The sequence below is a fragment of the Hippopotamus amphibius genome, chromosome 7 (assembly GCF_030028045.1).
Source record: "Hippopotamus amphibius kiboko isolate mHipAmp2 chromosome 7, mHipAmp2.hap2, whole genome shotgun sequence".
Taxonomy (NCBI): domain Eukaryota; kingdom Metazoa; phylum Chordata; class Mammalia; order Artiodactyla; family Hippopotamidae; genus Hippopotamus; species Hippopotamus amphibius.
In genome coordinates, this window is record NC_080192.1 from 47,435,190 (window position 1) to 47,447,393 (window position 12,204).

Sequence of the window (12,204 nt, forward strand, 5' to 3'; positions counted from 1 at the left end):
TGGGAACTCCACCCTTTGAGGTATGTGGAAAGCAAACTGTGTGTCACCTGTCTTTAAAAGTTTTCTTCCCTGTGTCTGAAGAGGAATATGCTGATGTCCTAAGAATTACCCTGCAAGAAAAGGATGAAATGGCGTTGCTGAAAGACCTTGCGCAGGAAGAACTGGGGTTGGCACTATTGCCAAAAGAGGAACTTCCTCCTCTTTTATCATGAATTTGAGCAACTATAAAGGAAAAAAACAAACCTGAATGAGCATTTTACACAACTGCAAATGAGCTCCAAACTTTGATTAACATTCACCTTCATTAAATTGGTTTACGTGCCTTCACTGTGCTGTCTTCACCTCTTTCACTTAAAAACCTTTTACGTACACTTTCCACAGAAGCACATGACGCACTGCCCGTTGCTGTGACAGGTACACAGCACGACTCCACGCTGCTCAGCCAGATTCGTATACTAACTTTCTTGTTGCTAGTGTGAATTCCTAATTTATAAAGCACTGTTTTACTATTATAAAGAAGCCTCATGTGACCAACATTCCTCACTCCTTTCTGACAATGCCTTACTCCACATTTCCATGTGAGAGCATAACGAGTCATCAGAAAGCAAGGGAACTTTACAGGAAAACCTACACAAGAACACCAGAATATGCCACCGAAAATCTTGGCCGTTGGCATGAGGATTATTCTGAGCTGAAGGCAACTGAGAAGAAGCAGATCCAAGAAAAGTTCTCTGTCCTCCCCGTTTTCCTGAAAGCAGAACATACATTGTCCAGAAATGAATCACCAGCAACCCTGGACTCTTAGCCCCAAGACAGCACCAGAGGACTCCGCAAAACAGCCTTTACTGACTAGCTATTATCTTCCATTGGTTTCTTATATATTGATTGTCCCACAGTGTGCCACCCTTGGAAGCCTAGTGCTCTTTTTCCGCTGTCTTCTTGCTCCTCCAAAAGTAGACTGGTCTCTGGTTAAGATGATCTGGAGGTCCAGGGTGCAGCCACCTCTTTGAGTAACTCGTCCCTGTCTTTCTCATAAGTCTATGTGGGATATACTGATACAGGTTAATAAACTTGTTTTTCTCTTGTTAATGTGTCTTTTGCTGCAGAGCCCTAGCTGAGAACCTGAAAGGGTAGAGGGAAACCAATGTTTCCCCCTGTCCAGTTTCTGGTGATGAGGATGGGAGAGTAAAAGGCTGGAACTCTCCACTCTCCCTGGAGACTGCAGTTGGGATCTGGGATAACTGACAACAGCCCAGCAGCAGGTAGGTACTGTCAACATCCCCACTTGACAGATGGGGAAACAGAAACCCATTGAAGTCCAGCAACTTGCCCACGGCCCCTCTGGGAGTGAGTGGCAGAGCCGCCCTGCCTGTCCCCCGGCTTTCCCTGTGAGCTCTACCCAGGTTTTCAGTAAAGCCGCCTATTAGGGGCCCATCAGGATGCCTCGAACAGGCAGCTCAACGGAAAGCAGGCCTCTTTTGGCACAGTTGGGACTGGTGGGAAAAGGAAGGACAGGCTTGATGTCAGGGTGCTCTATTATCCTTTTTTTGTTGCTGTTTATTGAGCATTCCATTTACGTGCTTATACTAAGTTATGCAGAAGGAGACGCCTAACTGTTTTTTATTCTTATTTTTACTGGGGTGTAGTTGCTTTCCAATAATTTTTTGGTTTTTGCTGTACAGCAAAGTGAATCAGCTTTACACATACATATACCCCTCTTTTTTGGATTTCCTTCCCATTTAGGTCACCACAGAGCATTGTGTAGAGTTGCCTATGCTATACAGTAGGTTCTCATTAGTTATCTATGTTATTCACCGTATCAGCAGTGTATGTATGTCAAACCCAATCTGCCAATTCATCCCACCCCCCTTTCCCCCTTGGTATCCATATGTTTGTTCTCTACATGTGTGTCCAGTTGTGCTTTGCAAATAATATCTTTGCCTACCTGTATTTTAGTTTACAGGCTCTGGTTCTTGCAAGAAACTGACAGGGCAGGTAACCGAAGCCCGTGTTGTCACTGCAATTAGCAAGATAATTCCCTGGAACCACCAGCAGAAGAGCTTCAGGGAGAAGTCACAGTTCCCAGAAGCCACCAAATACTTGCAAATGCTGGAGTTTTACTTCCTCATCAAGGAAAATCCTCTGCAAAGAAGCATGGGAAACTAAGCATTCAAAGTCTTGAAAGTGTACACCTGTCTGGTGTGAATCACTACTTGCTTAATTAGGTGCTTCATTAAGAAAGCACTTTGGGGACTTCCCTGGCGCTCCAGTGGTTAAGACTTTGCCTTCCAGTGCAGGGGGTGTAGGTCCCATCCCTGGCTTGGGGAGCTAAGTACCCAAAAGCCAAAACATAAGACAAGCCACATTGTAACAAATTCAATAAAGACTTAAGAAGAAAGAAAGTTAGAAGGAAAGAAAGAGAGAAAGAAAAAGAAAAAAGTTAAGGAAGGATGGAAGGAAGAAAGGAGGAAAGAAAAAAAGAAAGAAAGGAGCTTTGTATGAGGACGGGAGTGGCGGGCATAGAAATGGGGTGGGTGAGGGTGGAAAGGAGCAGGCAGGTTAAATAACCGTCAGGTGAATTTTTTAATTCTTGTTTGGGTTTTTTGGAGTTGGTGATTTTTTGTTTCATTTTGGTTTGTTTTTTGGCACATCTTTCCCTCTAATTCTATAAGGTGAGAATGGCCAGGTAGAGGACAGACTTATTGATCTTAGTAATAGTCTCCAAAGTCACTTGTGACACAGTTGGTGGCACTTGACCTCCAAAAGCTCCTCTCTTCCCCTTTCTGAGAAAGGTGAGTATTGGCGTTGTTAATATTTGCACACAAACAGAAAACATCAGGGCTCTTTGTAAACTTCAGAAGAAGTTGGGTTTTGGCTTCGTGTTTGGGAGGGAGTTCCTTTAACCAGGAGAGTTGGTTTTGATCTTTCTAAACAAGGACACTTGCCTTGAATGGGCCTCCGTCTTTAGTGGCCATAGGTCTGGTTGTTTGCCCCCTGTGTGCACCCTCCCCTCCCTTTAACCACCCTGTGTGGACGCGGGAGAGTAATTAAAGCCTGTGAAGTTCCTTTTGTCTGAAGTGGACTTCTAGAGGGCTCTGCGTGAGAGGAAACTCATTCTGATTTTCAAGTGAGATAACATTTGCTAAAGTTCTAGTCATTCTGGAGCAGCACGCTGAGGTGTCTAGCCAAAAGTTAGCATCCTTGAATTATGGGTGGGGAGGCAACAGTTTAAATTCAAATCTTTTTCTTGCGTGTGTCGTGTGTAATCTCTCAAGGAAAATGTTCCAGGTGAATGACTTTTAGGTCATTAAATCGAGCATGTCCTTAAATGCCTTACCAACAACAGTGCTTGTCTGAGAACACATGGCAGCCTTAGAGATCAAGGAACTTGGCTATCAGCCTTCAGAAGAGCCCAAGCCTCATTGCCTTTCTTCCAGAAAAACTTGCTGAGGGAGTTTGTGTGCTGGGGAGGGGCCTGTGCTGCAAGGAAGATAATGAGCTAGTGTGTAGGATGTGGTGAGGCCGGGAACGATGTTCCTGTCCCCTGTGTCATGCCTGTGTCACCCGCGTGCCACCCTCCACCCAAGGAGGAGGAAATTTGCATGGAAAATTGTTGTTCTTTTGCAGGTAAGGTGATCCAAGCAGAGGCAAAGTAGGTCTTGGGAGAGAAGTTGTTATGAAGCTAGTAGTTGGGAAAGGGCAGTGTTTAAGATCTGTTGGAAGAGACAAAATGAGGTTATTACTCTGTTTCTTCATGGACCGAACCCCTCCGAAATTACTGGAGGTGCTGATTTTTTAAAGGAAGATTATTCTGTTCCCGGCCCCAAAGCTAATCCTAGGCCCCTAGAATCTGCTCCTTTAACAAGCACCCCATGTTTTTTCAAATACTGACTGTAAATCTTAGAGCTCTCCAGACTATTTCAGAGACTGAAGTGATATATCCATGTGCACAGTTGTACCCATTTCTCTCTCTTTTTTTTTGTTTAAACAAATTACTTCCATATTGAGAGTAATGGCTAGCCTGCAAAAAGGCTCCCTGACCTTCCTCATTTAGCTCTGGAAAGGATACTTCTATATATAGCATGATCCTCTGCCCCAACCATGGCTAAATGGTTCTTAGTTAGACCTGGGATACAAGGCTGTTGATCAATTAGACTTTCTTGAAATTTTAAGTAAAGAAGCAAAGGAATTTTGTTAGTCTGTGGTGGGTACTCATAAACCAGGGAACTGAGTGCACCATTGGGTCTTGTATCAGGGGCAAAGAGAGACTGCAGAGACAAGTTGAGCCTCAACCCCTGGACAGCTTTGCCCTGTCCCATGCACCTACAATTGGATAGGTTTGGGTAAAACGTTTGCCCCAGCTTCTCTTGGTAAACCAGGTTTGGTCATGATATTAGCCATGCATTGCCATACATAGTTACAAAAGTTCCTTTTCTTGGGATGAGGGTGTTTACTATGTACTCTTAGGAAATTTCAAATATGCAATACAGTATTATTAACTATAGTCACTATGCTGTACATTACATCCCCATGCTTGTTTTATAACTGGAAGTTGGTACCTTCGGACCCCCTTCACCTATTTCTCCCCTCCCCGCCCCCCCACCACCTCTGCCAACCCATCTATCTGTTCTCCATATCAAAGACCTTGGTTTTCTTTCCTGTTAGAGATGTTGGCTATTTTTTTTTAATTCCACATATAAGTGAGATCATAAAGTATTTGTCTTTTTCTGACTTATGTCCCTTAACATAATGCCCTCAAGGTCTGTATATTGTCACCACTGGCAAGATTTCATTCTTTTCTTTATGGCAGAGTAGTGTTCTGTTGTATCTATATACACAGCATCTTCTTCATCCATGCATCTCTTGATGGGTACTTAGGTTGTTTCCATAACTTCACCATAATGACTAATGTTGCAATGAACATGGGATTTCAGATTAGTGGTTTGTTTGGTTTTTTTTCTTTTTTCAGATAAATACTCAGACGTGGGATTGCTAGAACATATGGTAGTTCTATTTTTTAATTTTTTAAGGAGACTCCATACTGTTTTCCAGAATGGCTATACCAATTTACATTCTCACCAACAGTGCATAAGGGTTTCCTTTTTTTCACATTCTTGTGTTTGTGTTTTTTAGATATATATTTATTTTTGGCCATGCTGCACAGCTTGTGTTCCCACCCAAGGACTGAACCGGGGCCAAGGTAGTGAAAGCACGAAGTCTTAACCACTGGAATGCTAGCGAACTCCCGCTTGTCTTATATTTTTGATAATGGCCATTTGAACAGGGGTGAGGTGATATCTCAGTGTGATTTTGATACACATTGCCCTGATGAGTAGTGATACTGAACATCTTTTCATGTACCCGTTGGCCATCTGCATGTCTTTGGGAAAATGTCTGTTCAGGTGTTCTGCCTATTTTTTAATTGTTTGGTTTTTGCATTTAAGTTGTATGTGTTCTTATATATTTGGAATATTAACCCTTATCATATATGTTTCTAAATATTTTCTCCCATTCAGTAGGTTGCCTTTTTATTTTGTCCGTGATTTCCTTTGCTGTGCAGAAGCTTTTAAGTTTGATGTAGTCTCACTTTTTTGTTGTTGTTGCCTTTGCTTTTGGAGTCAATCCAAAAAATTATGATCAAGACGGATGTCAAGCAACATACTGCCTATGTCTTCTCCCAGGATTTTTATGATTTGGGGTTTTACATTCTTTAATCCGTTTGAGTCAGTTTTTGTGCATGCTGTCAGACCATAGTCTAGTTGCACTGTTTTGCATGTGGCTGCTAGTTTTCCCAGAATCATTTATTGAAGACACTGTCTTTTCCCCACCATATAGTTTTGGCTCCTTTGTCATAAATTAATCAACCCTCTATGCCTGAGTTTATTTCTGGGCTCTCTATTCTGTTCCACTGATCCATGTGTGGATTCCTGGAGCTTTGTAATACAGTTTGAAATCAGGAGCATGATGCCTCCAGCTTTGTTCTTTCTCGAGATTGTTTTGGCTGTTTGGGGACTTTTGTGCTTCCATCCAAATTTTAGGATTGTTTGTTCCATTTCTGTGAAAAATGCCTTTGGAGTTGTGATAGGAATTGCATTGAATCTGTAGACTGCTCTGGCTAGTATGGACATTTTAGCAACATTAATCTTCCAATCCATGAGCACAGAAGACTTTTCCATTTATTTGTGTCTTCTTCATTGTCTTTGCTCAGTGTTTTTAGTTTTCAGGGTGCAGGTCTCTCACCTTCTTGGCTGAACTTACTCCAAGGTATTTTATTCTTTTTGGAAGGCAGCTATGCGCACCACCAAACCACCTGCACTATTTTATTCTTTCTGATGCAATTATAAACGCCATTGATTTTTCTTGATTTCTTCTTTTGATAGTTTATTAGTATATAGAAGCACAAGGTTTTTGGACATTGATTTTTGTATCTTGTAACTATACTGAATTCATTTCTTAGTTCTAGCAGTTTTCTTGTGTGGAGTCTTTAGGATTTTCTGTATATGTCATCTGCAAATAGTCTCAGTTTTTCTTCTTTTCTGATTTGAATTTCTTAAAAAAAATTTTTTTTCAAAGTCATGGCAACTTTATTATCAGTGTGGGCAGGGTGAGGGGAGGGGACTCAGTCATGATAGAGAAGCAGGAGACAGCCATGAAGGGTGTCCATGTAGTGGTCCCAGAGGGCCTGGTGCTGGAAGCCATCTAGGGAGTGGACTGATGCCGTGTACTGATCCAGGAAGAGCCGCACATCATTCAACAGCCAGTGGTCAGAGCAGCAGAGTGCCACGAACTTTTCCACAAGATCCACAAACAGGTCTCTGACATCCTTATTGTGGGTCAGCTTGGCGGTCAGATTCACCAGCCCCCGGGACAGGTTCTTGAAGTTGGCTTCCATCTCAGAGAAGACACTGAGCTTTTCCCAGAGGGCAGTGCACACCAGGCTATTATGCACATCCACAAGGTCATTGTTAGCCACAGGAACCTTGAGTAGGTTGCCTCTTTTAAGTTCTGAAGTCCAAGCAGAAAAACAAGATGTTAGAAGATACCCATAGTGTTTCCAGAGTACTATCAGAAAAACAAGTAAATGAGTTTATCACAATGTCAAGCCACCAAGGAAGAGGAGAAGGTTTATTTGCATAGACTCAAAGTAAGGGTATGTACAGACTTTACGAGATCTATTTCTCTAATTTGTACCATCCCTGTTCCCACTGAGACCGTACCCTGCCCTGTAGAACCAAACACCATACAGATATAGTATTTGTTTCATCTTCTTTCTCTACCAGCCATGGGTTTAACAGACCAGTCATGTTTATACCTTGAAGTCTGTTGTGGCAAAAGCAGAGAACCCAAAGGCCCCAAGCTGAAAGCACTGTGCAGAGACCTTTACCTATGGCCTCGGAATTACTATATAAGACAAGATTTACATGTGGGACATGGGAGCTGGTTTCAGGAGTACCACAGAGTAGATGACAGTTCCAAATCCTAGTTGTTGAGAGGAAGCTTTCATAACCACCTTCTGCTGGTGAGACCTGAGATCTTATATATCCTCATAACCTGCAGCTCTGACTCATGCTGATAGGTCCTCAAAGGGCAAAGAAATACAAAGAATGTTGTAATTATTATTTGCTGGAAAAAAATGGTTCTGCAGACCAGGTGATTTCTCAGCTTAATTTACTCAAGCTCACAAAGCTAATTAGTCAAAGAGTCAAGATTTCAAAAATCTGGCTTTGAAGACATCTTTCTATTAAACTCTGCTATCTCTCTGGTCTAAGAAGGATTTTATTCTCCCCCATACATGTGAGTGCCTACACTGCCTGGAAGTGAGCTGAGTTATGAAAGGGAATTATTCTCTTCCTGATTTTCAGGACATCATTATGCAGACTGAAAACTTGTCCCCAATATCTGTATTTACGAGGAAAATACAGTTTCAAACTAACAAGGAGTATTGGCACTGCCATTCAAATGGCTTCTTGTCCTCCTCCACAGCATGGCTTTTAAGAAAATAATTAATTAATTAGTCATTTCAGCTATGTTGTGTCTTAGTTGTGGCATGTGGGATCTTCATTGCAGTGTATGTGATCTTCATTGCAGTGTGCCGGTGTTTAGTTGCAGAATGCTAATTCAGTTGCAGCATGCATGTGGGATCTAGTTCCCTGAGCAGGGATTGGACCCAGGTTCCCTGCATTGGGAGTGCAGAGTCTTATCCACTGGACCACAAGGGAAGTCCCTCCTCAGCATGAATTTTGAAAACCAAGTGAAAACAGACCTCCTCTGACAAACTCTTAACTAGACTCACCAGGAATAAAAGGGGTTCAAATAAATTAAATCAGAAATGAAAAGGGAGACATTACAAATGATGGTGCAGGTATACAAAGAATCATAAGGGAGGACTATGAACAGTTAATTATATGCCAACAAATTGGAAAACCCAGAAGAAAAGGATAAATTTCTAGAAACACAAAACCTTCCAGTACTGAATCATGAAGAAATAGAAAGTGTGAATAGCCTGATCACTAATGAGGAGACTGAATGTAATCCAAAAACCTCGCAATAAACAAAAGTCCAGGACCAGGTAGTTTTACTGGTGAACTCTACCATGCATTTAGGTGGAACTAACACAAATCCTTCTGAAACTCTTCCAAAAGTAGACAAGGAAGGAAAACTTCCAAACTTATTTTACGAGGCCAACAGTACCCTCAAACCAAAACCAGACAAGTACATCACAAGAAAAAAAAAATTATAGGCCAATAACCCTGATAAACATACAGGCAAATATCCTCAAAAAAATATTAGCAAACTGAATTCAGCCATACATGAAAAGGCTCATACACCTTGATCAAATGGAATTTAGTACAAGGATGCAAGAATGGTTCAGCATCCACAGATTAATCAATGTGATACACCACATTAACAAAAAGAAGGATAAAACACATGATCATGATCATCTCAATAGATGCAGAAAAAGCACTTGATAAAACTCAACATTCTTTATGATAAAAACTCTCAGAGTGGGTATAGAGGAAACAATGTACCTCAACATAAAAGTCATAGATGACAAGTACACAGGTAACATCCTATTCAGCAATGAAAAGCTAAAAGCTTTTCCTCTAAGAAGAGGAGCAAGACATGGATGTCCACTCTTGCCACCTTTATTCAACATAGTATTGGAGGTCCTAGCCACAGCAATTAGGCAAGAAAAAATAAAAGAAGTCAAAATCAAAAAGGAAGAAGTAAAACTGAGACTATTTGCAGATGACATATACAGAAAATCCTAAAGACTCCACACAAGAAAACTGCTAGAACTAAGAAATGAATTCAGTATAGTTACAAGATACAAAAATCAATGTCCAAAAACCTTGTGCTTCTATATACTAATAAACTATCAAAAGAAGAAATCAAGAAAAATCAATGGCGTTTATAATTGCATCAGAAAGAATAAAATAGTGCAGGTGGTTTGGTGGTGCGCATAGCTGCCTTCCAAAAAGAATAAAATACCTTGGAGTAAGTTCAGCCAAGAAGGTGAGAGACCTGCACCCTGAAAACTAAAAACACTGAGCAAAGACAATGAAGAAGACACAAATAAATGGAAAAGTCTTCTGTGCTCATGGATTGGAAGATTAATGTTGCTAAAATGTCCATACTAGCCAGAGCAGTCTACAGATTCAATGCAATTCCTATCACAACTCCAAAGGCATTTTTCACAGAAATGGAACAAACAATCCTAAAATTTGGATGGAAGCACAAAAGTCCCCAAACAGCCAAAACAATCTCGAGAAAGAACAAAGCTGGAGGCATCATGCTCCTGATTTCAAACTGTATTACAAAGCTCCAGGAATCCACACATGGATCAGTGGAACAGAATAGAGAGCCCAGAAATAAACTCAGGCATAGAGGGTTGATTAATTTATGACAAAGGAGCCAAAACTATATGGTGGGGAAAAGACAGTGTCTTCAATAAATGATTCTGGGAAAACTAGCAGCCACATGCAAAACAGTGCAACTAGACTATGGTCTGACAGCATGCACAAAAACTGACTCAAACGGATTAAAGAATGTAAAACCCCAAATCATAAAAATCCTGGGAGAAGACATAGGCAGTATGTTGCTTGACATCCGTCTTGATCATAATTTTTTGGATTGACTCCAAAAGCAAAGGCAACAACAACAAAAAAGTGAGACTACATCAAACTTAAAAGCTTCTGCACAGCAAAGGAAATCACGGACAAAATAAAAAGGCAACCTACTGAATGGGAGAAAATATTTAGAAACATATATGATAAGGGTTAATATTCCAAATATATAAGAACACATACAACTTAAATGCAAAAACCAAACAATTAAAAAATAGGCAGAACACCTGAACAGACATTTTCCCAAAGACATGCAGATGGCCAACGGGTACATGAAAAGATGTTCAGTATCACTACTCATCAGGGCAATGTGTATCAAAATCACACTGAGATATCACCTCACCCCTGTTCAAATGGCCATTATCAAAAATATAAGACAAGCGGGAGTTCGCTAGCATTCCAGTGGTTAAGACTTCGTGCTTTCACTACCTTGGCCCCGGTTCAGTCCTTGGGTGGGAACACAAGCTGTGCAGCATGGCCAAAAATAAATATATATCTAAAAAACACAAACACAAGAATGTGAAAAAAAGGAAACCCTTATGCACTGTTGGTGAGAATGTAAATTGGTATAGCCATTCTGGAAAACAGTATGGAGTCTCCTTAAAAAATTAAAAAATAGAACTACCATATGTTCTAGCAATCCCACGTCTGAGTATTTATCTGAAAAAAGAAAAAAAACCAAACAAACCACTAATCTGAAATCCCATGTTCATTGCAACATTAGTCATTATGGTGAAGTTATGGAAACAACCTAAGTACCCATCAAGAGATGCATGGATGAAGAAGATGCTGTGTATATAGATACAACAGAACACTACTCTGCCATAAAGAAAAGAATGAAATCTTGCCAGTGGTGACAATATACAGACCTTGAGGGCATTATGTTAAGGGACATAAGTCAGAAAAAGACAAATACTTTATGATCTCACTTATATGTGGAATTAAAAAAAAATAGCCAACATCTCTAACAGGAAAGAAAACCAAGGTCTTTGATATGGAGAACAGATAGATGGGTTGGCAGAGGTGGTGGGGGGCGGGGAGGGGAGAAATAGGTGAAGGGGGTCCGAAGGTACCAACTTCCAGTTATAAAACAAGCATGGGGATGTAATGTACAGCATAGTGACTATAGTTAATAATACTGTATTGCATATTTGAAATTTCCTAAGAGTACATAGTAAACACCCTCATCCCAAGAAAAGGAACTTTTGTAACTATGTATGGCAATGCATGGCTAATATCATGACCAAACCTGGTTTACCAAGAGAAGCTGGGGCAAACGTTTTACCCAAACCTATCCAATTGTAGGTGCATGGGACAGGGCAAAGCTGTCCAGGGGTTGAGGCTCAACTTGTCTCTGCAGTCTCTCTTTGCCCCTGATACAAGACCCAATGGTGCACTCAGTTCCCTGGTTTATGAGTACCCACCACAGACTAACAAAATTCCTTTGCTTCTTTACTTAAAATTTCAAGAAAGTCTAATTGATCAACAGCCTTGTATCCCAGGTCTAACTAAGAACCATTTAGCCATGGTTGGGGCAGAGGATCATGCTATATATAGAAGTATCCTTTCCAGAGCTAAATGAGGAAGGTCAGGGAGCCTTTTTGCAGGCTAGCCATTACTCTCAATATGGAAGTAATTTGTTTAAACAAAAAAAAAGAGAGAGAAATGGGTACAACTGTGCACATGGATATATCACTTCAGTCTCTGAAATAGTCTGGAGAGCTCTAAGATTTACAGTCAGTATTTGAAAAAACATGGGGTGCTTGTTAAAGGAGCAGATTCTAGGGGCCTAGGATTAGCTTTGGGGCCGGGAACAGAATAATCTTCCTTTAAAAAATCAGCACCTCCAGTAATTTCGGAGGGGTTCGGTCCATGAAGAAACAGAGTAATAACCTCATTTTGTCTCTTCCAACAGATCTTAAACACTGCCCTTTCCCAACTACTAGCTTCATAACAACTTCTCTCCCAAGACCTACTTTGCCTCTGCTTGGATCACCTTACCTGCAAAAGAACAACAATTTTCCATGCAAATTTCCTCCTCCTTGGGTGGAGGGTGGCACGCGGGTGACACAGGCAT

General features: G+C 41.0%; 1 protein-coding gene across 1 annotated transcript; it reads right to left on the reverse strand.

Moving 5' to 3' along the window:
• Positions 1-6,601: 6,601 nt before the first annotated feature.
• LOC130857606 (acidic fibroblast growth factor intracellular-binding protein-like) lies at positions 6,602-12,204 on the reverse strand. Its single transcript, XM_057743349.1, has 2 exons — positions 12,129-12,204; positions 6,602-7,005 (listed from the first exon to the last, which is right to left on the reverse strand). The coding sequence occupies exons 1-2, from the start codon at positions 12,202-12,204 to the stop codon at positions 6,620-6,622; spliced, it is 462 nt and encodes a 153-aa protein (XP_057599332.1). The 3' UTR covers positions 6,602-6,619.

Excerpts from the sequence above, each read along its gene's own strand:
- LOC130857606 (XM_057743349.1), bottom strand. The coding sequence starts at position 12,204 with ATGCCTGTGTCACCCGCGTGCCACCCTCCACCCAAGGAGGAGGAAATT. Across the intron at positions 7,006-12,128 it reads AAATTGTTGTTCTTTTGCAG|AACTTAAAAGAGGCAACCTA; the intron begins GTAAGGTGATCC and ends CTTGGACTTCAG.